Below are 25480 nucleotides of genomic sequence, written 5' to 3'. Positions count from 1 at the left end.
TTATAATAAACTGTACAAATTACTTCAGTTTAAATAATTCACAGAGGCATCCGGGACTGTCCAAGAATTCAGAGGGTGGACAACCCCGATTCCCAACCATCTTCCCTTCCTTCTTTGGGCAGCAGTGGGAGTCCCATTTTATGGACCCTGTTATTATATTTTCTCCAGGAAGATCTCACTGTCATGTATACATCTTCCAGTCAAAAATGATTTACATCAGTGGGCAGGGAATCCATACGTTAGAATGTGGGGAGGATGTTAGTAGTAGTAGTCAGCACACATCAGGTACATGCTCTCTAGACATTCATAGACCTGTACTGCCCCTTTTAAAACAAGTTGAAACATACATGTTGTGTTTCCAGCGACTTGTCATCAGTCATCCTGCTTCCTGTATATCTGTGAGATCCACCCCTCATTCACATAACTGGCTGCTTGACACCCAACCCTAGGGAACTATTTGGTCAGAGAGGGTCACAGGCATCCAGAGAGCAGTATATAAAAGGTTCGCTAGGCGGCGCTAGTTCAGAGCGTCCCAGGAAGCAGTAAGGAAGCGGGAGGTAACTGGGAGAGCGGCCGCTGCACGGAACTACGGGCACCGAGGAAAGCGTCTGGACAGCGCCTGCCTGAAGATGATGCTCCCGGGGACCCGGCTAACGGTACCGACCTCTTCTAGCGCCCTGTAGACTGCGCTCACTGGACACTCGCAACTTTCTAGGAATCGGCACTGTGCTTAGAAGTTACTTGTCACCTGGGGAGCGCACATTACCTGTAGGGGGCACGTACAATGCGCTGCTGTGTGGTAGGCTGAGCAATAGATGGATACATAGATATTGGAGAGGTGCCTAATTATATTTAATTAGATTTATTTTAGATGATTGATTAGAAATATATTAGATAAATAATGTAAATAGTTATATAAATGATTTTAGACTGAAAGGTAATAGTTTGATAAATAGATATTAATTAGATTATATAGATATGTGTCATTTATATATATATATTACACAAATGCTGCAGATAGATAATGGGTAAATATAGATATATGATGATATTAGATAGTTTGATAAATATACAGATATTAGAGTATATAGATAGATGAGTTATTATATTAGCTAGATACATTATATAGCCTTTCTCAGGCCTTTCTTTGGCTTGAGAAAGGCTCATGTAAGCCAAAACGTCGCTTATTGCCACCACATGGGTGAATAAAAACAACTTAGGGCTGTTTCACACGAGCGGATGCCGTGCGTGACATCCGCTCCGTGAATTACAGCCAAGACCTGATGCAGACTGCAGAGGCACGGAGCAGTAACATGACTGATAATGCTCCGTGCCTCTCTGTGATCTCTTTACTACGAAATCACAGTCACAGTGACAACTTTATCTCGCTGTGATTTCGCAGTAAAGAGGTTACAGAGAGGCACAGACCATTATCAGTCATGTTAATGCTCCGTGCTTCTGCTGTCCGCATTAGGTCTTGGCTGTCATTCATGGAGCGGATGTCACGCACGGCATCCGCTCATGTGATACAGCCCTTACTGTTTTACTGAAGAACCGTTTGGAGTGCAGTCCGATTATTATAATTTTTTTATTTATTTTTTTGCTGTCTACAAGTGGGTAAGCTTCAGTCACCATTCTTGGACTTTGCACCCTTCTTTCCCTATTATGGTGGTGTTGCCAATAGTTTTTTCATCACATATATATATACAGACGTGGACAAAATTGTTGGTACCCTTTGGTCAATGAAAGAAAAAGTCACAATGGTCACAGAAATAACTTTAATCTGACAAAAGTAATAATAAATTAAAATTCTATAAATGTTAACCAATGAAAGTCAGACATTGTTTTTCAACCATGCTTCAACAGAATTATGTAAAAAAATAAACTCATGAAACAGGCATGGACAAAAATGATGGTACCCCTAACTTAATATTTTGTTGCGCAACCTTTTGAGGCAATCACTGCAATCAAACGCTTCCTGTAACTGTCAATGAGACATCTGCACCTCTCAGCAGGTATTTTGGCCCACTCCTCATGAGCAAACTGCTCCAGTTGTGTCCGGTTTGAAGGGTGCCTTTTCCAGACTGCATGTTTCAGCTCCTTCCAAAGATGCTCAATAGGATTGAGGTCAGGGCTCATAGAAGGCCACTTTAGAATAGTCCAATTTTTTCCTCTTAGCCATTCTTGGGTGTTTTTAGCGGTGTGTTTTGGGTCATTGTCCTGTTGCAAGACCCATGACCTGCGACTGAGACCAAGCTTTCTGACACTGGCTAGTACATTTCTCTCTAGAATTCCTTGATAGTCTTGAGATTTCATTGTACCCTGCACAGATTCAAGACACCCTGTGCCAGACGCAGCAAAGCAGCCCCAGAACATAACAGAGCCTCCTCCATGTTTCACAGTAGGGACAGTGTTCTTTTCTTGATATGCTTCATTTTTTCGTCTGTGAACATACAGCTGATGTGCCTTGGCAAAAACTTCGATTTTTGTCTCATCTGTCCACAGGACATTCTCCCAGAAGCTTTGTGGCTTGTCAACATGTAGTTTGGCATATTCCAGTCTTGCTTTTTTATGATTCGTTTTCAACAATGGTGTCCTCCTTGGTCGTCTCCCATGTAGTCCACTTTGGCTCAAACAACGACGGATGGTGCGATCTGACACTGATGTTCCTTGAGCATGAAGTTCACCTTGAATCTCTTTAGAAGTCTTTCTAGGCTCTTTTGTTACCATTCGGATTATCCGTCTCTTAGATTTGTCATCAATTTTCCTCCTGCGGCCACGTCCAGGGAGGTTGGCTACAGTCCCATGGATCTTAAACTTATGAATAATATGTGCAACTGTACTCACAGGAACATCTAGTTGCTTGGAGATGGTCTTATAGCCTTTACCTTTAACATGCTTGTCTATAATTTTCTTTCTGATCTCTTGAGACAGCTCTTTCCTTTGCTTCCTCTGGTCCATGTCGAGTGTGGTACACACCATATCACCAAACAACACAGTGATTACCTGGAGCCATATATATAGGCCCAATGGCTGATTACAAGGTTGTAGACACCTGTGATGCTAATTAGTGGACACACCTTGAATTAACATGTCCCTTTGGTCACATTATGTTCTGTGTTTTCTAGGGGTACCATCATTTTTGTCCATGCCTGTTTCATGAGTTTATTTTTTTACATAATTCTGTTGAAGCATGGTTGAAAAACAATGTCTGACTTTCATTGGTTAACATTTATAGAATTTTAATTTATTATTACTTTTGTCAGATTAAAGTTATTTCTGTGACCATTGTGACTTTTTCTTTCATTGACCAAAGGGTACCAACAATTTTGTCCACGTCTGTATATATATATATATATATATATATATATATATATATATATCTCTATCTCATGGATAATGGGAAACAGATATATAAGTAATTATTATACTGGCCGATGGTTTGATTAATAGACAGATATTAATTTGATAGATTATATAAGTAGGTATTAGATAAATCAATAGATAGATATTAAAGGGCTTCTGTCACCCCATTAAACCGTTTTTTTTTTTTTTCTTTACTAATAATCCCTACACTGCGATCTCATCATACATAAGCTAATTAATGATTTTCGTTCAGTAGAATTTGTTAAAAATCGATTTTTGAAATATGTAAATTACCTTGCTACCAGCAAGTAGGGCGGCTACTTGCTGGTAGCAGCTGCATCCTCCGATGGTAATGACGCCCCCTCTGCTTGTTGATTGACAGATCCCATCCGCTGGCCCTTTCTCTGCTGGCTCTGCCTGTTTTGATTCAATATCTGGCGCCTGCGCCGCGGCCGTACCTCTCTTCAATCTGCGCAGGCGCACTGAGAGGCGGCCACTCGCTCGGCCGCTCCATCCTCAATGCGCCTGCGCCGATCACGTCACATCTACATTATGTTTCAGTTTTACATAATAAAGCATTTTTGAAAAAGAAATTATGTTTTTGTGTGTCCATTTTCTGAACGCCATATATTTTTTTTATTTTTCTGCCGATCGTCTTGTGCAGGGGCTCGTCTTTTGCAGAAAGAGTTGAGGTTTTTATTGGTACCATTTTTGGGTACATAGGATTTTTGATCATTCATTATTACACTTTATGGGGCAAGGTGACCAAAAAAAATTGGCTGTTTTGGAACAGTATTTATTAATTTTTACAGCGTTCATCTGAGGGGTTAGGTCATGTGACATTTTTTTAAGAGCAGATCATTACGGATGTGGCAATACCTAATATGGATACTTTTTCTTATTTATTGAAGTTTTACACAATAGCATTTCTGAAGCCCCAAAAATGATGTTTTAGGCCTCTTTCACACGACAGTATGTCCATTTCAGTGTTTTGCGGTCCGTTTTTCACGGATCCGTTGTTCCGTTTTTTGCTTCCGTTGTGGTTCCGTTTCCGTTCCGTTGTTCCGTTCCGTTTTTCCGTATGGCAAATACAGTATACAGTAATTTCATATTAAAAATTGGGCTGGGCATAACATTTTCAATAGATGGTTCCGCAAAAAACTGAACGGATACGGAAGACATACGGATGCATTTCCGTATGCATTCCGTTTTTTTTTGCGGACCCATAGACTTTAATGGAGCCACGGAACGTGATTTGCGGCCAAATATAGGACATGTTCTATCTTTAAACGGAACGGAAAAACGGAAATACGGAAACGGAATGCACACGGAGTACATTCCGTTTTTTTTGCGGAACCATTGAAATGAATGGTTCCGTATACGGACCGCAAAAAACGGCCCGCAAAACGGAAAAAAAAAACGGTCGTGTGAAAGAGGCCTTAGATATGTTTTTTTTTTTTTTTGGCGATTGTCTTAACTAGGGTATAATTTTTTGCAGGATGTGGTACTATTTTTGGGGTCATAAGCCTTTTTGATCGCTTGCTGTTGCATTTTTTTGTGATGTAAGGTGACAAAAATTGTTTTTTTTTTTTTTGTTGGCGGCGCACAGGAAGGGGGCACAGATCAGGGGCACGAGGACTCTACCTGATTTCAGGCTCTGATCTGCAGAGTGCAGATCAGAGGCATGGAACAGGCATTTTTTCACTGCCGCGATCCGATTGGTTAGTCTGATTGGTCCCTTGCCGGCATTACTGCACTGTATGGTGTCCGTGACAGCAGCAAGGCAGGGGCAGAAGCTTTAATCCAAGCGCTTTACAGCGCTTGGATTAAAGAGCTGCCTGACGTCTATACACATGCTATCTGCACGGGGCATGTGCAAATAGCACGTATATAGACTGATTGCAGTCGGGAAGGGGTTAAAAAGAAGGAACGCATCGGTGAGCTCAGCAACACCAAAAGACCCGGGAGACCACGGAAAACAACTGTGGTGGATGACGGAAGAATTATTTCCCTGGTGAAGAAAACGCCCTTCACAACAGTTGGCCAGATCAAGAACACTCTCCAGGAGGTGGGTGTATGTGTGTCAAAGAAAACAATCAAGAGAAGACTTTACCAGAGTGAATACAGAGGGTTCACCACAAGATGCAAACCATTGGTGAGCCTCAAAAACAGGAAGGCCAGATTAGAGTTTGCCAAACGACATCTAAAAAAGCCTTCACAGTTCTGGAACAACATCCTATGGACAGATGAGACCAAGATCAACTTGTACCAGAGTGATGGGAAGAGAAGAGTATGGAGAAGGAAAGGAACTGCTCATGATCCTAAGCATACCACCTAATCTGTGAAGCATGGTGGTATTGTCATGGCGTGGGCTTGTTTGGCTGCCAATGGAACTGGTTCTCTAGTATTTATTGATGATGTGACTGCTGACAAAAGCAGCAGGATGAATTCTGAAGTGTTTCGGGCAATATTCTCTGCTCATATTCAGCCAAATGCTTCAGAACTCATTGGACGGCGCTTCACAGTGCAGATGGACAATGACCCAAAGCATACTGCAAAAGCAACCAAAGGGAAAGAAGTGGAATGTTATGCAATGCCCAAGTCAATCACCTGACCTGAATGCGATTGAGCATGCATTTCACTTGCTAAAGACAAAACTGAAGGGAAAATGCCCCAAGAACAAGCAGGAACTGAAGACATTTGCAGTAGAGGCCTGGCAGAGCATCACCAGGGATGAAACCCAGCATCTGGTGATGTCTATGCGTTCCAGACTTCAGGCTGTAATTGACTACAAAGGATTTGCACCCAAGTATTAAAAAGTAAAAGTCTGATTATTATGCCCCATTACTTTTGGTCCCTTAACAAGTGGGAGGCACATATGCAAACTGTTGTAATTCCTACCCCGTTCACCTGATTTGGATGTAAATGCCCTCAAATTAAAGCTGACAGTCTGCAGTTAAAGTACATCTTGTTTGTTTCATTTCAAATCCATTGTGGTGGTGTATAGAGCCAAAAATGTTAGAATTGTGTTGATGTCCCAATATTTATGGACCTGACTGTATATCAGTTGCGTCCGGCGAGCTATTCTAGGCCGGGAGCTGGATGCAACTGATATACAGATATATAAGTAATTATTATATTAGCCGATAAATATATAGATTATAAATATATATATATAATAGATTTTTAAAGATTCTCTAGGTAATGGTACCGGGCCAAGTGATTGGCACAAGGCAAATCTGGTGCCCATATTCAAAAAAGGATCTAGTTCCTTCACAGGTAATTATAGGCTTAGAAAGTATAGTTTGTAATTGGATTGAAAACTGGCTGAAGGCCCATGTCCAGGGAGTTGTGGTCAATGATTCCTATTCAGAATGGTCCCGGATTATAAGTGGTGTACCCCAAGGTTCAGTGCTGGGCCCTCTATTATTTTATTTATCAATGATATCGAGGACAGGATTAATAGCACCATTTCTATTTTTGCAGATGACACTAAGCTATGTAGAACTGTACAGTCCATGGAAGATGTCCATAAACTACAAGCTGACTTGAACACTGAGTGATTGGGCATCAACTTGGCAAATGAGGTTCACTGTGGATAAATGTAAAGTTATGCATCTTGGTAGTAATAATCTCCGTGCATCATATGTCCTAGGGGATGTAACACTGGGAGAGTCACTTATAGAGAAGGATTTCGGTGTCCTTGTAGATGGTAGATTAAATGACATTGTATGCTGTAAATCGTCTGCTTCTAAGGCCACCAGTATATTGTCATGCATTAAACGAGGCATGGACTCGCGGGGCAGGGATGTATTTTTGCCACTTAAAGGGCTTCTGTCACCCCACTAAAGTCATATTATTATTTTTTTGGGCTAGTTACATTCCTTATAGTGCGATATATGAGAATATAATGTTGTTACTTACTTTCATTCGGCCGTTTCTTATAAAAACGAAGTTTTATAATATGCAAATCAGGTCTCTACCAGCAAGTAGGGCGTCTACTTGCTGGTAGCCGCCGCAAAAAACCGCCCCCTCGTCGTGTTGATTGACAGGGCCAGCCGCGATCTCCTCCTCCGGCCGGCCCTGTCAGCATTTTAAAAATCGCGCGCCTCTGTTCATTCAGCGCAGGCGCTCTGAGATGAGGAGACTCGTCTCCTCAGAACTCCCTCAGTGCGCCTGCGCCGATGACGTCTTCTCTTTCGGTGATGTCATCGGATGTCATTTTTATAAGAAACGGCCGAATGAAAGTAAGTAACAACATTATATTCTCATATATCGCACTATAAGGAATGTAACTAGCCCAAAAAAAAAAATGACTTTAGTGGGGTGACAGAAGCCCTTTAATAAAGCGTTGGTGCGGCCTCATCTGGAATATGCAGTTCAGTTCTGGGCACCAGTCCATGGAAAGGATGCACTGCAGCTGGAAAAAGTAAAGAGGAGAGTGACTAAACTGATAAGGGGCATTGAGGGTCTTAGTTATGAAGAAAGATTAAAATAATTGACTTTATTCAGTCTTGAGAAGAGACATCTAAGGGGGGACATGATTAACCGATACAAATATATAAATGGGCCATACAAAAAATACTGTGAAAAACTGTTCCATGTAAAATGCCCTCAAAAGACAAGGGGGCACTGCCTCCGACTGGAGAAGAAAAAGTTCAGTCTCTAGAAGCGTCAAAGCTTCTTTACTGTAAGAACTGTGAATCTGTGGAATAGACTTCCTCAGGACATGGTCACAGCAGGAACAGTGGACAGTTTTAAAAAGGGTTTAGATAACTTCTTAAAAATAAACAACATTAATGTTTATGAAACCGTGTAGAAATGCAAGTCTCACTTCCTTCTGGGATTCGCATCCCCACCTATCCCTTGGTTGAACTTGATGGACTTATGTCTTAGACTCATTACATGAAAAATAAAGTGTCCTCCCAGGATATTTGACTGCGGGGGCAGATCACCTGGGTACCGCTCAGAGAAGTAAGAGAAAATGAAAAGAAGGGGAGCAGTAACAATTTAAAACTTGACTTTTACTAAATCTATTCTCCCAAGGTGGGGAGTAAGAGACCCCTTACAAACAAAAAATACACAACAAAACAGACATAACCCCTACAGAGGGGAGGTTTGTTGGTTTAACACAGCGTAAGTAATGCTGCACACCAACACAGGTATCGCCCTTCCCAGGCCTATGGAGCTTGTCACAAAGACCTATGATGGAAGGACCAAGTGATCCCTAGTGTCTGGATCCCTTGAAGTAGTTTAAGGAACACACGTAAAAAATGGAAAATTCTTACCAATTTCTTATGGGCCTCACTTAGCAGCCGCGTGTTTAAGGGTTGAAACAGGAGGAGGTCACATGTAGCAGGTAGGTCCTTCCTCCGAGATTCATGGGAGACGGAGAAGGACGTCAGAGGTATCCATACAGTCCGTTATTAGAGTGGCCTCAAGGAAGAAACTCACTCTAGTACCTCCCTGAGCAGGGAGGTACTAGAGTGAGTTTCTTCCTCTAATACCGAAATCTCTAAATTATTTTACTGCCCCCCCCCCCCTCATTCCCCCGCACAGAGCTGCTCTGAAATACATTGTCAGGACCGCTGTGCATGTGCACATTGTCCTCTCTATTATATTAGCACAGCAGTCCAGACTTTGCATTTAAGCACAGCTTTTAGTGCTGACGGTGGAGGAACAGGGAGCATCAGCAGAATAAAAAATTGTGATCTGGACTCTGCAGTACTACACATGTATGACTGTAGATAATAAGCTAAGATCCTGGTGACAGATTCCCTTTAACACCTTAACGACCCAGGACGAGATAGCTCGTCCTCGAGCGCTAAGTGCCGGCGTTTGAGGACGAGCTATCTCGTCCTGGAGTCATTCTTTCCCCCCCCCCGTGTGCGTCCCCCGCGGTCAGCAGCAGCATCGGCGATAACGCCAATGCCGGTGGATTAACCCCTCATATGCCGCGGCCAGCGCTGACCGCGGCATATCGGAGGCTTGCACTCCCTGACCTGATGGATCGAGTTCCCGCTGTGCTGTGGCGGGGACTCTATGGTTGCCATGGCAGCCCCAAGCCATTCCGAAGCTTGGGGCCTGTTAACTACGGAAGCCTAATAGGCCCAGCTCCCAGGCTGGGTCTCCTAGGCAACTGTTAGTGTCTTACAGTGTAAGACACTAACAGTTGAATACAGCACAATACAGATGTATTGAAACAAGGATCAGACCCTGTAATGTTGAAGTCCCATAGTGGGACAAAAAATAAAGTGAAAAAAAAGTTAATAAAATTGAAAAATATAGCGTCATTTTCCAAAAATAAAGTAAAAAAAAAATAGGGAAAAGACATATTAGGTATCGTTGCGTCCGTATCGACCAGCTCTATAAACATATCACATGACCTAACCCCTCAGGTGAACACTGTAAAAAATAACAAATAAAAACTGTGCTAAATAAACAATTTTTTTGTCACCTTACATCACAAAAAGTGTAATGGCAAGCAATCAAAAAGTCATATGCACCCCAAAATAGTGCCAATCAAACTGTCATCTCATCCCGCAAAAAATGAGACCCTACCTTAGATAATCGCCCAAAAACTGAAAAAAATATGGCTCTCAGACAATGGAGACACTAAAACATGCTTTTTTTTTTTTTTTGGTTTCAAAAATGAAATCATTGTGTAAAACTTGCATAAATAAAAAAATTGTATACATATTAGGTATCGCCGCGTCCGTGACAACCTGCTCTATAAAAATACCACCTGATCTAACCTGTCAGATGAATGTTGTAAATAACAAAAAAAAGTGCCAAAAAAGCTATTTCTTGTTACCTTGCCTCACAATAAGTGTAATATAGAGAAACCAAAAATCATATGTACCATAAACTAGTAGTTTCTAAAATGGGGTCACTTTTTGGGAGTTTCTACTCTAGGGGTGCATCAGGGGGGCTTCAAATGGGACATGATGTAAAAAAAAAAACAGTCTAGCAAAATCTGCCTTCCAAAAACCGCATGGCATTCCTTTACTTCTGCGCCCTGCCGTGTGCCTGTACAGCGGTTTACGACCACATATGGGGTGTTTCTGTAAACTACAGAATCGGGGACATAAATATTGAGTTTTGTTTGACTGTTAACCCTTGCTTTGTTACTGGTAAAATTTGATCAAAATGGAAAATTTGCCAAAAAATTTCAATTCAGAAATGTAATCTCTATTTGCCAATAACTCTTGTGGAACACCTAAAGGGTTAACAACATTTGTAAAATCAGTTTTGAATACCTTGAGGAGTTTAGTTTATAGAATGGGGTCATTTTTGGGTGGTTTCTATCATGTAAGCTTCACAAAGTGACATCAGACCTGAACTGGTCCTTAAAGTTGGTTTTTGAAAATTTCTGAGAAATTTCAAGATTTACTTCTAAACCTTGTAACATCCGCAAAAAATAAAATATCATTCCCAAAATGATCCAAACATGAAGTAGACATATGGGGAATGTAAAGTAATAACTATTTTTGTAGGTATTACTATGTATTATAGAAGTACAGGGTGGGCCATTTATATGGATACACCTTAATAAAATGCGAATGGTTGGTGATATTAACTTCCTGTTTGTGGCATATTAGTATATGTGAGGGGGGAAACTTTTCAAGATGGGTGGTGACTATGGCGGCCATTTTGAATCCAACTTTAGTTTTTTCAATAGGAAGAGGGTCATGTGACACATCAAACTTATTGGGAATTCCATTGTTGGATTGTCAATGCAACCCTCTTCTCCCACTCTTCACACACTGATAGCAACACCAGTTGAATGGCCCCCAAGGTCTCCCGATCTGACCCCCTTAGACTTTTATCTTTGGGGTCATCTGAAGGCAATTGTCTATGCTGTGAAGATACAAGATGTGCAGCACTTGAAACTACGGATACTGGAAGCCTGTGCTAGCATTTTTCCGGCGGTGTTGCTATCAGTGTGTGAAGAGTGGGAGAAGAGGGTTGCATTGACAATCCAACACAATGGGCAGCACATTGAACACATTTTATAAGTGGTAAGAAACTTGTAAATAACTCATGAAAGAATAAAGTTACGTTAAAACCAAGCACACCATTGTTTTTCTTGTGAAATTCCCAATAAGTTTGATGTGTCACATGACCCTCTTCCTATTGAAAAAACTAAAGTTGGATTCAAAATGTCCGCCATGGTCACCACCCATCTTGAAAAGTTTCCCTCCTCACATATACTAATGTGCCACAAACAGGAAGTTAATATCACCAACCATTCCTATTTTATTAAGGTGTATCCATATAAATGGCCCACCCTGTAGAGAAATTGGAACTTAAACATTTGCAAATTTTTTAAAAATTTTGATAAATTTTGTATTTTTTTTAAGAATAAAAAAGAATTATTTTTTTTACTCCATTTTACCAGTGTCATGAAGTACATTATGTGACGAAAAAACAATCTCAGAATGGCCTGGATAAGTCAAAGCGTTTTAAAGTTATCACCACATAAAGTGACACTGGTCAAATTTGCAAAAAATGGCTTGGTCCTTAAGGTGAAAATGAGCCCGGTCCTTAAGGGGTTAATGAAGATGAGGACAAATTTCTTCTTTGGGAGTCTGTGATCCAAAGATTATTTATCTAGTTTATTTCTATTTCTCTGTATTTTAGAGATTTCAGTTAGAACCAATAGTATTTATAATTGGTATGAATGGAAAATAGCATACACTTTTTATAATTGTTGGACTCTAGACTAGGATATGTCACCAATGTCAGGTGTGGGTCCCACCTCTGGGATCCTTCCTGTGTCGAGAACAGGGCCCCCAAAGTGAACGAGAGTGGACCTCGCATGCGCGGCATGCTCTCTATTCACTTCTTTGAGAGTTTTGAAAATAGCAGAGCAAGCGTGCCTGGCTATTTTCGGAAGTCCTATAGAAATGGAGAGTGCACTGAGCAAGTGTAGGCACTGCTTCATTCACCTCTACGGGACAGCTGGAAAAAAACAGAGCCAGCACTCCCACAGAAATAAATGGAGGGCAGCCGTATTTGCATGGCTGTTTACTTTTCACTTCGGGGGTTCTTTTCTAGGGATCGGTGCAGGCCCCACCTTTGAATCTAAAAAAGTATTTTGGCATACTCCATCAGATTTCATATGTACAGAGGTGTTCTCCTAACACACAGTCTGTGGATGCCCATGCTTCCATGCACTGCCATGCAGACCCGATGCTCATAGTTCTGCAGAGTGCATGGCTATATCATAATCAAAATGTTATTTTATTGTGCCCAATATCTCACTTATTCCTATTTTAGCCAGTTAAAGGGTTAAAGAACTTCACTCACCTGCATGGGACTCACAGTCTTTGACTTTGGCCTGATTCAGCTGGCCAATCCAATTTACATGGACATTTGGCATCCAGGTACTCCTGTTTTGGTGCATGCTGCAAGTTTCTTGGCATGGACCTAAAAACAGAAGTGTGAATTGTCATTTGGCTGTGCTATGCTAGTGCAGTCTGGATCGCACGGGGACGTAATTCACTATAGTCTGAACTAGGCCTTATTTAAAGTGAACCTCCATTATTGGCTTACAGAGTAGATACACCATAGACTCGTAGAGCACCTGACTGGGAAATTGCAATTTAAGATGTCATCAGTCAATGAGTAGTTAGATTCTAAGAATAACAATTGTGATCAATTACTGTCACCTGTCTGTTACAGGCTGCTGTGTCCCTCATGTGGCTGAGGATTCTCCCTCTCTTTGCACAAAGTCTAGATTTTACCTACCACAATTCCCAACAGTTAGAAACTGTTCTGAAGAACTTCAGTGCAAAATACCCATCAATCACATATCTTCACAGTATCGGGAAGTCAGTGGAAGGTAAGATCACTTCATTTCTGCCCTTGTTTGCCTTGATAAGGTGCGTAATAATATATATTCTTTTATTTAAAGGGGTTGTCCAATGTTGTCTAAATAAGGCTATGTTCGCACCACGCCAGGACTTGCAGTGGCTGTGTCGTGTGAAGGCAGCTGGACTCCCATTCACGTGCCAGGTTTACTGCAGCTCAGCTGGCATTCACTAGCATGGGAGCCGGGCTGCAAAAACCCGGCACGGCCGCTGCACATTGTACGGAGCTGGCAGCAGCTGGTTGGTTGGTGTGACCCCATCGATCTGATATTGATGACCTATCATAAGCCCAATCCTACCCTAAAGTTACCAACATATGAGTAAACGTACCTATAAGTTTCCGTTCGCCCAAAAGCCTGTCCCTTTGTCCTTCATTTGCTCAATATATGTTAATATATTTTATCTTTTTTTTTAATTTATTTTTTTATTTAATCTCTGTAGGAATTCTGGACATAGCTGAGCGCTGTACTCTTTAGAACTCCCATAGAAATGAATGGAGTAGCTGAACGCATGTCTGACCGGCTGCTCCATTCATTTCAGGGGGGCTGCCGGGGATACTGGCCTCCCCCCACAGATGTGATAGTTATCCCCTGTCATGTGGATAGGGGATAACTTGTAACAACGGAATACCCATTTAAAAGCAATTTGCTCGTTGGGCACCTATTTCTTGTTTTATGCTGACCTAAAAATCATTTTCATAGAATACACTCTTGTCATCGGGCATCTTCATCTCACTTACAATGATCCTATATATATGAAAAAAGCAATTAATGTCTCTTACACATGCAGCCAAATTTTTATTATCTTGCATTTTTTATAAGGACCTTTTTAGATGGTCAGATTTCTGCTCGTTAATCTGTGCTGGTCAACGTGCTGCATAATATCGCTAGTTAAGTGGTGTTCACATATGGCCACCTTCATGTATATGGGGACAAACAATTGTTAACACGATCACTTGGTCCCATACAGTTTTTATTTGTCAGCAGCACATCGCCTGTTTACATGGGACAATATTCTGCTGACAAATGATGACTTTTAGTGACACATAACAGATGCCATCACCTGACAAACGAGCTAGTCTGAGTGTTCAGTGGCATGTTTAGCGTATCATGAAAATGTATACAACTTTATCATTTCCCTTGATTCCATTCAGAAGGTAAAACATTATTCAAAAAGGGGTTGTCTGGGCTACAGATATTGGATAGGTCATTGATATCATATAGAGGGCAGGGCCACTTCATTTGGTGCACCATCGCTCCACTAGTAACTCTGCCCAGGCCTCCCTTTCTTGTTTGACTCACAGTCCCTAAGAGCTGGTAGCAATGACACAAGGGAAGCAAGGTGCTCCAGACAAAACAACCCCACTCATGATGATCCAATTTTTTTTTTTTAAAGAAGCATTTTTCATGATAAGGGTCCATTCACACGTCCGCAAAATGGGTCTGCACCCGTTCCACAATTTTGTGGAACGGGTGCGGACCCATTCATTTTCAATGGGGCGGCAAAAGATGCGGACAGCACACAGTGTCCTGTCCACATCCGCACTTCTGTTCTGCGGCTCCGCAAAAAAAAAACAACTTGTCCTATTCTTGTCCGCAGCCACGGACAAGAAAAGGCATTTCTATCATAGTCCGTGTTTTGCGGATCCCTTAGAGGACCAGATTTTCACAAGAAATGGTGCAAAGTATAATATGATTGTTTTGGGGCACCTACCGTACATAGCAGTATGCTTACTATGAAACTTTTTTTTTTTGGGCGATAACACACTCTCTTTAAAGGAAACCTGTCACTAGAGTTTTGGTGATTAATGTGGTTATCCCATGATTCATGCAACAATTCAGACATTATATAGTACATGACAATCTCTTTCTAACAAAGCTAGAACCACCTGTACCTCACATGGATCCTGAGATCTCCTCATCCACTGCCCCAATTGTTCTGCTAGATTTATTTCAAGCTGGCAGTGCATGGGGCATGTCCTTTCTCAGGGGGTATGTCCTTTCTGCTGTAGCTCTTTTGTTATAACTACCACAGTTTGTAACAGAAGATATGGCTGGTGACAGTTGAAGATGTAAAGTGAGCATGTGTGACCATCTCAGTGAGGTGGACAGAGTAATAAGAAAAATAACAAATAGCAGCTGGTGCTATACAGATACATTTTATTGAGTTACCCAGGGGCTATACAAATTTTTTTTTTTTTACTACATGCAATTACAAAAGTATTTAGAGGCATGTGCCAGTTTGAAAATTGTAGAATATTTTTAGTGGAATAATGTCTTTAAACTGACACCATGATGTTATAGTGCTTGTTAACAACGTTAAAGTAACATAGTTTATAAGGCTGAGAAAAAACATCTGTCCATCCAGTTCAGCCTGTTATCCTGCAGGTTTATCCAGAAGAAGGAAAAAAAAAACTGAGAGGTAGAAGCCAATTTTCCCCACTTAAGGGGCAAAAATTCCTTCCCGACTCCAATCAGGCAATCAGAATAACTCCCTGGATTAACGACCCCTCTCTAGTGTAGTGTCCACTAGGTAAAGGTGGGCACTACACGAGGGTTAATGTATTTACTGTCATGTGCATGCATTTCCCTGTATTATCTGGTGTCAGGCCTGTCAGGGTGCAGTTTAGCCTCCCAGACGTTAGAGGGAGCTAGAGAGCCCTAGATATATATAGGACGGCCCAGACAGGGGAGAGTTAGTGTATGCCAGGGGACTAGAAGCATCACCTAGTCAGCCTGAAGCTCCTGAGGCTAAGGCCTCTTTCACACGGGCGTCATGTTTTTTGCCCGGATAAGAGGCGGGTGCGTTGCGGGAAAATGCACGATTTTTCCGCGCGAGTGCAAAACTTTGTCATGCGTTTTGCACTCGCGTGAGAAAAGTCGCGCATGTTTGGTACCCAGACCCGAACTTCTTCACAGAAGTTCGGGCTTGGGATTGATGTTCTGTAGATTGTATTATTTTCCCTTATAACATGGTTATAAGGGAAAATAATAGCATTCTGAATACAGAATGCTTAGTATAATAGTGCTGGAAGGGTTAAAAATAATAAAAAAGTTAACTCACCTTCTCCTCTTGTTCGCGTAGAGGCCGGTCTGTTCTTTAGCTGTGGCTAAAGGACCTTTGATGACGTCAGATCACATGCTCCATCACCATGGTGATGGACCATGTGATTGGAGCATGTGATCTGACGTCACCTCAGGTCATTCAGTCCACAGCTAAAGAACAGACCGGGATCTACGCTAACAAGAGGAGAAGGTGAGTTAACTTTTTTTTATTATTTTTAACCCTTCCAGCACTATTATACTAAGCATTCTGTATTCAGAATGCTATTATTTTCCCTTATAACCATGTTATAAGGGAAAATAATACAGTGAATAGACTGTCACCTAGAACCCATGCGTGAAAATCGCACCACATCCGCACTTGCTTGCGGATGCATGCGATTTTCACGCAACCCCATTCATTTCTATAGGGCCTGCGTTACGTGAAAAACGCACAAAGAGGAGCATGCTGCGATTTTCACGCAACGCACAAGTGATGCGTGAAAATCACCGCTCGTGTGCACAGTCTCATAGAAATGAATGGGTCAGGATTCAGTGCGGGTGCAGTGCGTTCACCGCACGCATCGCACCCGCACGGAAAACTCGCCCGTGTGAAAGGGGCCTAAGGGCTCTTTCACACCTGCGTTATTGTCTTCCGGCATAGAGTTCCGTCGTCGGGGCTCTATGCCGGAAGAATACTGATCAGGATTATCCTAATGCATTCTGAATGGAGTGAAATCCGTTCAGGATGCATCAGGATGTCTTCAGTTCCGGAACGGAACGTTTTTTGGCCGGAGAAAATACCGCAGCATGCTGCGCTTTTTGCTCCGGCCAAAAAAACTGAAGACTTGCCGCAAGGCCGGATCCGGAATGAATGCCCATTGAAAGGCATTGATCCGGATCCGGCCTTAAGCTAAACGTCGTTTCGGCGCATTGCCGGATACGACGTTTAGCTTTTTTAGAGTGGTTACCATGGCTGCCAGGACGCTAAAGTCCTGGCAGCCATGGTAAAGTGTAGCGGGGAGCGGGGGAGCAGCATACTTACCGCCCGTGCGGCTCCCGGGGCGCTCCAGAGTGACGTCAGGGCACCCCAGGCGCATGGATGACGTGATCACATGGCACGTCATCCATGCGCATGGGGCGCTCTGACGTCACTCTGGAGCGCCCCGGGAGCCGCACGGATGGTAAGTATACCGCTCCCCCGCTCCTACTATGGCAACCAGGACTTTAATAGCGTCCTGGCTGCCATAGTAACACTGAAAGCATTTTGAAGACGGATCCGTCTTCAAATGCTTTCAGTACACTTGCGTTTTTCCGGATCCGGCGTGTAATTCCGGCAAGTGGAGTACACGCCGGATCCGGACAACGCAAGTGTGAAAGAGGCCTAAGCTAGCTCAGTTGAGACACCCCAGTAGTAGGAGAGCACCTCCTGGGAGAAACCTGCAGCCACCTTTCCACTCCAGCAGAGAAGCCAACTAGGAAACAAAGGTACTGTAACCTTAAGCAAGTGCCAATACTGGAGGAAGGAATTGATATACCAAGGATTCAAGCCAGCAATTAGGCATCCGGGCCTTGGGATCCAGCCAGCTAGCATAGCGGCGGGGATAGAGCGGCATTGTACTGCAAAGCATTAACTGTATAACCCTCCAAGTATCTTGCAAGATTGAAACCTGCTGTGCATTTGTACTATAAAGGACTGCATTATACACCACTGCAACTGCTTGTATAAAGTTGGACTGTTGTCTAAAGTAAAGCAACGTTTGGTTTACCAACTGTGTACTCCATTAATCCTCCTGCAAACCGGTGTGCCACCGTTACAGGCACTGGCGTCACGATCCTTAACCCCTTAAGGACACAGCCTTTTTACACCTTAGGACCAGGCCATTTTTTGCAAATCTGACCAGAGTCACTTTAAGTGCTGATAACTTTAAAACGCTTTGACTTATCCAGGCCGTTCTGAGATTGTTTTTTTGTCACATATTGTACTTCATGACACTGGTAAAATGAAGTAAAAAAAAATATTTTTTTTGCACCAAAAAATACCTAATTTAACAAAAATTTGGAAAAATTTGTAAATTTCAAAGTTTCAGTTTCTCTACTTCTGTAATACATAGTAATACCCCTAAAAATTGTGATGCCTTTACATTCCCCATATGTCTACTTCATGTTTGAATTATTTTGGGAATGATATTTTATTTTTTGGGGCTGTTACAAGGCTTAGAAGTTTAGAAGCAAATCTTGAAATTTTTCAGAAATTTACAAAAACCTAATTTTTAGGGACCACTACAGCTCTGAAGTCACTTTGCGAGGCTTACATAATAGAAACCACCCAAAAATGACCCCATTCTATAAACTACACCCCTCAAGGTATTCAAAACTGATTTTATAAACTTCGTTAACCCTTTAGGTGTTGCACAAGAGTTATTGGCAAATGGGGATGAAATTTGAGAATTTCATTTTTTTGCCTAATTTTCCATTTTAACCAATTTTTTTCCACTAAAAAAGCAAGGGTTAACAGCCAAACAAGACTGTATCTTTATTGCCCTGACTCTGCAGTTTACAGAAACACCCCATATGTGGCCGTAAACTACTGTACGGCCACACAGCGGGGCGTAGAGTGAAAGGTGCGCCATATGGTTTTTGGAAGGCAGGTTTTGCTGGACAGTTTTTTTGACACCATGTCCCATTTGAAGCCCCCCTGATGCAACCCTAGAGTAGAAACTCCATAAAAGTGACCCCATCTAAGAAACTACACCCCTCAAGGTATTCAAAACTGATTTTACAAAGTTTGTTAACCCTTTAGGTGTTGCACAAGATTTAATGGAAAATAGAGATACAATTTCAAAATTTCACTTTTGGCAGATTTTCCATTTTAATATTTTTTTTCCAGTTACAAAGCAAGGGTTAACAGCAAAACAAAACTCATTATTTATGGCCCTGATTCTGTAGTTTACAGAAACACCCCATATGTGGTCATAAACCGCTGTACGGGCACACGGCAGGGCGCAGAAGAAAAGGAATGCCATACGGTTTTTGGAAGGCAGATTTTGCTGGACTGGTTTTATTGACACCATGTCCCATTTGAAGCCCCCCTGATGCACCCCTAGAGTAGAAACTCCAAAAAAGTGACCCCATTTTAGAAACTACGGGATAAGGTGGCAGTTTTGTTGGTACTAGTTTAGGGTACATATGATTTTTGGTTGCTCTATATTACACTTTTTGTGCGGCAAGGTAACAAGAAATAGCTTTTTTGGCACCGTTTTTTTTTTTTTGTTATTTACAACATTCATCTGACCAGTTAGATCATGTGGTAATTTTATAGAGCAGGTTGTCACGGACGCGGCGATACCTAATATGTATACAATTTTTTTTATTTATGTAAGTTTTACACAATGAATTAATTTTTAAAACAAAAAAAAGTTTTAGTGTCTCCATAGTCTAAGAGCCATAGTTTTTTCAGTTTTTGGGCGATTATCTCAAGTAGGGTCTCATTTTTTGCGGGATGAGATTACGGTTTTATTGGCACTATTTTGGGGTGCATATGACTTTTTGATCGCTTGCTGTTACACTTTTTGTGAAGTAAGATGACAAAAAATTCCTTTTTTTACACCTTTTTTTTTTTTTTTTTTTTTTTTTTTACGGTGGTCACCTGAGGGGTTAGGTCATGTGATATTTTTATAGAGCCGGTCGATACGGACGCGGCGATACCTAATATGTATACTTTTTTTTATTTATGTAAGTTTTACACAATGATTTCATTTTTGAAACAAAAAAAATCATGTTTTAGTGTTTCCATAGTCTAAGAGCCATAGTTTTTTCAGTTTTGGGGCGATTATCTTGGGTAGGGTATGATTTTTGCGGGATGAGATGACTGTTTGTTACAATTTTGGAGTACATACAACTTTTTTGATCACTTTTATTAACTTTTTTGGGAAGTAAGGTGGGCAAAATTTCAATTTCATCATAGTTTTTAATTTTTTATTTTTATGGCGTTCACCGTTTGGGTAAAGTAACATGACCGTTTTATAGATCAGGTCGTTACGGACGCGGCGATACCAAACATGTGTAGGGAATTTAATTTTTTTTATTTTTAATCAGTGATAAATGTGTTTTTTGATTTTTACTTTATTTTCTTTTTGACCCAGACCCACTTGGTTCTTGAAGATCCAGTGGGTCTGATGTCTGTATAATACAGTACAGTACAATATATAGTACTTTACTGTATTTTACACTTTGTCTGAACAGATCTATGCCTTTCAGCACAGATCTGTTCAGCACCATGGACAGCAGGATGCCTGAGAAGGCGTCCTGTTGCCATGGGAACCTTCCCCGTCTGCTCAGTTATGGTCAGAACTGCGCAGACGGGGAAGGGTAAGGACGGGGCTCTGGGGGGGCTGCCTGGGAGCTCTCTCCCTCTCCATTCGGGGGGCTGCAAAGGCACAGCAGCCCCCCGATGGGAGAGGGAGGGAGCTCCCTGCGCTGTTAACCTTTTCCATACAGCGGTCCGTACGGACCGCGGTATGGAAAGGGTTAAACGGCTGACATCGCATCACCGATGTCAGCCGTTTATACCAGGGTGCCAGCAATGTGCTGGCACCCTGGTATACCCACTAGAAACCAACGATTATTCAAGGGGAGGCGGGCGGGGGATCGCGATCCCGCCTACCGCACCGCCCGCCTCCCGCACCGCCCGCAACCCTCCCCCTGCACCTCCCACCGTGCTCAAATAACTCAGGGGTGCAGGGGGGAGGGATGCAGGAACATTTTTGGAATCCTAAAGTTTCTGATCCCCGCGGTCAGAATTGACCTGCGGTTTGCCGCGATCGCCGACATGGGGGGGGTCACGGGACCCCCCCGCGCATTTAGCCTAGGTGCCTGCTCAATGATTTGAGCAGGCACCGCGTTCCGATAACTGCCAGCCGCACGGCAGTGATCAGAAATACACAGGGCGTACATGTACGCCCTGTGTCCTTAAGTACCAGGGCACAAGGGCGTACCTGTACGCCCTATGTCCTTAAGAGGTTAAAGGGACCTTACCTAAGGCACTCAAAATACCTGCAACATCCAGGGCACCTCACACACCATCAGGCCAGGTCCCTACATCCAGAGTGTGCCCCAGAGGAACTAGTGTCTACCTCTCCTTCACTGTCGCATGCCTGCCCAGGGTTTTCCTCAGAAAAGTGAGTAACCCTCGATTGCCCATACCGTGACCTCACTGTTGCAATACCCTGCAGGTCTGGCGTGCTGCACTAGTAGCTATAGCCTGTAATATTACGCTCCAGAAATACATCCAGGCCCCTCTTGAATTCCTTTATTGTACTCACCATCACCACCTCCTCAGGCAGAGAGTTCCATAGTCTCACTGCTCTTACCGTAAAGAATCCTTTTCTATGTTTGTGTACAAACCTTCTTTCCTCCAGACGCAGAGGATGTCCCCTCGTCACAGTCACAGTCCTGGGGATAAATAGATGATGGGAGAGATCTCTGTACTGACCCCTGATATATTTATACATAGTAATTAGATCTCCCCTCAGTCATCTTTTTTTCTAAAGTGAATAACCCTAATTTTGATGATCTTTCAGGGTACTGTAGGCCATCTATTCCAGTTATTACATTAGTTGTCCTCCTCTGAACCCTCTCCAGCTCTGCTATGTCTGCCTCGTTCACAGGAGCCCAGAACTGTACACACAGGGCCGGCGCTACCATAAGGCAGACCAAGCGGCCGCCTTAGGGCGCGCCCTGCGCAGGGCGGAAGAATGGAAGAATGAATGAATGCTTTTTTTTTTTTTTTGCACTTGACTTATTGAACCTGCCGCGCCCGCCCTGTGTGCCGGCCGCGGCGATCGTCTAGTCTAGAGTAGTCAGGGACTCAGGGCAACAGATATCAAAGGCCCGCCCCCCCCCCGAGCCTGCGTGTGCGGCTGTGTGCCAGGCCGCCCGGCCGGCAGGGCAACATAGCTAGCTAGGCACTTAGGCAGAGATAGATGATCATAGATAGATGAATGATATTCATTCATTGGCTCAGCGCGCCGCTCTGGCTGCCACTAGTGACAACTGACAAGTCACCTGCACAGGGGGGGCGTGAGTAGACACAGGCAGCCGCGGCCTGCGCCCGCCAAGAAATTGAATCCGAGGTGTGGGACCAAGAAATTGAAGCAGGGACTAGAGGTGAGGCGAGCTGACTGTGTCTGTGTTGTGTTTGCGCTCACCGTCCGGCGTCCTGGGTTCATTAAGAAAGGAGCTGAGCTGAGCACTGCAGGAAATCATCACCTGCAGGGGAGAATCCCAGTAATGCATTTGAGGTCCCGTCAGATAATTAGTGACTGTGAGGGGTCCTCATGTGAGAACGCTATACAGTAGGCCACGTGTTACGTCCCTTGTGGCCCCTTATTTCATACACCGAAGGAGTCAAGAGTAGAGATATAATTGCAATGTTGCTTTCTGGGTTCATTGCTGTAAATGAATATTTAATATTTCATCTTCCTGTAACAGGGATGAGAATATTCATGATCTGTTGCATCAGCCCCATGGTGTGGTTAGTACTTTATTAATGGAATTAAATTAAGGGGAAAGGTTTGACCGTCTGAGTCACGCTCCGTGTGGAGAGGCAGATATGGAAGCTGCAGCATTCAGAGTTGTGGGATAAGTGATAATACTTACGGGGGAGGAAGGTGAGATCACTAATGTCCATTTATAAGTGTCATCAGTAAACATCATCATACTTAGCGTCTATGATGGCAGCTAGAGGTCTATACAACCCCGGAGAAACTCATCTCGGCCATCTTCTTAAGATTCAGAATAGACCGGAAGATGACAATGATTCCTTGATTTGTTTTATTCTGCTTCTATTCTCATTCTATTGGGCCATCACCTAGGCATATCTGTTCCTGGGAAAGCTGAGTGGCAATCGATATGGCAAGAGTGAACGTACCATAACTTGTGTCTCGTCTGACTAACAGACACAGCCGTCAGTCAGACTGAAGACGCAGCCAGCAGCAGAAGTCAGACAGTCACAGCCCCACTCAGGTGTTAACATGGAGGCCTTGAGGGGGAGAAATGTGACATGGGGGGCTAATGGCTGACATGCGGGGGCTGATCTGAGGCATTGGGGGTCTGATTGCTGGCTGGTCTGACCTGAGGTGTAATGGAATATATTTTTTTCATATTATCCTCCTCTAAAACCTAGGTGCGTCTTATTGGCCAGTGGACCGGTGAGCGGGGGGGGGGGGGGGGGGCAAAATGTAGCTTCGCTTGTGTTGGCAAAAATCCTTGCACCGGCCCTGTGTACACAGTACTCCATGTGTGGTCTGACTAGGGATTTGTAAAGTGGTAGGACTATGTTCTCATCACGAACATCTATGCCCCTTCTGATGCAACCCATTATCTTGTTGGCCTTGGCAGCAGCTGCCTGACACTGTTTTTTACTGCTTAGTTTGCTGTTCACTAAAATTCCTAGATCCTTTTCCTTGTCAGTGTTACCCAGTGTTTTACCATTTAGTATGTACTGGTGACTTGCATTATTTCTTCCCATGTGCATAACCTTACATTTTGTCAGTGTTAAACCTCATCTGCCACTTCTCTGCCCAAGCTCCAATCTATCCAGAGCCATATGTAAAATGAGGAAAACAAAAGAAATGATAAAATGGTGCACATTGTTCACCAATAGTAATCTGGGCAGTGTTGTAGTGGTGAATAGTCAGTGTTGTACACCCGTTCTGCCTTAACTCTGACACCCTGACACCATTCTGACACCCTGCTTGCAGACCTAGCACTGATTTGACATGCCCAGAGGGGCATCAGTCAAGGAAAGTTGGCATGCTAACAGCACAGACACTGACTACTCACCACTCCAGCTACTTTCGCTCCTGCGTCCTAAGGAATAACAGACTAACATTGCCCAGTCCCTTCTCTCTTGTGCTCAGTGCAGCAGACCCAATGTCATTTCATTGCCCCTGCTGCTGGAGAGGGCAAGATGAGTGCCATTCTCTGGGGGAAAGAGGCGAGGTGAGTGTTTATTTATATTTTATTTTATGAACAATACAGGGGTCGGCACTAAAGGGGGCATTCTATGGTGTGTGGGGCATTAAAGGGTGCATTCTACTGTATGGAACGATTAAAGGAGGCATACCTACTGCAACCAGAATTAACTATAGGAGCGAATAACAGATTAAATCCAGTCTTGAGAAACATTCTGGATTTTCTTATTACAAACCAGAGTTCCAGAAGGTCTTAATCAAAGACTGGATTTAATCTGTTGCAATTAACTCCTATAGTTAATTCTGGTTGCTACACCCGTGCATGTGGCCATTTTATCATTTTAAATGTCTTTTGTATTATTTGTTCACATTGACTCATGATCAAGAACTTTCAGTCTGAAACGCGTCAGCCAGCTATGCGGTATGTGCTCATGATGAATTGTAATAGACTTTATTAAACATTGTATGTTATTTGGAAATATTGAGTACTGGATCTTTCCTCTCTTTGTTGTTTGTACTGGTTGCTTCGGGCTCCGTGCACTAATGTCTCCAAGTTGAGGGGTTTGTGTTGCTTCAATTTCTGTATTTGTCACTAAAGGGGCATTCTACAGTGTGGGGACCTAAAGGGGACCTTCTACTATGTGGGAACCTACTGTGTAAAAGCACTAAAGGGGGCATTCTACAGTGTGGGGGTACTACATGGGCATTATGTGTGGGGGCACTAAATGGGGTATTCTACCATGTGGTGGGACTAAAAAGGGCATTCTACTGTATTGGGGCACTAAAAAGGGCATTGTATTGTGTGAGGGCACTAAAGGGGGAATTCTACGGCATGGGGGCACTAAAGGAGACCTTCTACTGCAGAGGGCACTAAGAGGGCATTTTACTAAGTTGTGGCACTAAAGGGGTAATTCTACTGTGTGGGAGCACAGAAGTAAGCATTATACTGTGGGGGGGCAGTGAAGGGGGCATTCTGCTGTATAGGGGCAGTTACATGGCAGAACTACTGTGATGGGGGCACTAAGGCAGCATTAAACTGTGTGAAGCACGATCAGCTGTTTGAGAAGGTATTGGCGCTCGTGTGAGTGCCTCAGCCTTCTCCCTGCTTACCAAGCACAGAGCTGGATATTGTATAGCGGCTGTGCTTGGTATCACAGCTCAGTCCCATTCACTTCAATGGAGCTGAGCTGTGCCTAGGCCTGTGGAATATTGTGGCACCATT

General features: G+C 43.0%; 1 protein-coding gene across 1 annotated transcript in view; it reads left to right on the top strand.

Annotated features, from left to right (window-relative positions):
- The first annotated feature begins 539 nt into the window (after positions 1 to 539).
- The window catches only part of CPM (carboxypeptidase M), a 115832-nt gene continuing 90891 nt past the window's right edge, over positions 540 to 25480 (top strand). The window contains exons 1-2 of the mRNA XM_044277166.1: positions 540 to 656; positions 13054 to 13213. Coding sequence (XP_044133101.1) covers positions 630 to 656; positions 13054 to 13213 — 187 coding nt within the window. The 5' untranslated portion in view covers positions 540 to 629. The remainder of the gene's footprint in view (positions 657 to 13053; positions 13214 to 25480) is intronic.

This window comes from Bufo gargarizans, chromosome 2 (genome assembly GCF_014858855.1).
Source record: "Bufo gargarizans isolate SCDJY-AF-19 chromosome 2, ASM1485885v1, whole genome shotgun sequence".
Classification (NCBI taxonomy): domain Eukaryota; kingdom Metazoa; phylum Chordata; class Amphibia; order Anura; family Bufonidae; genus Bufo; species Bufo gargarizans.
The sequence above is the reverse complement of the archived record's forward strand: the minus strand, read 5'-3'. Positions and strand labels throughout refer to the sequence as shown.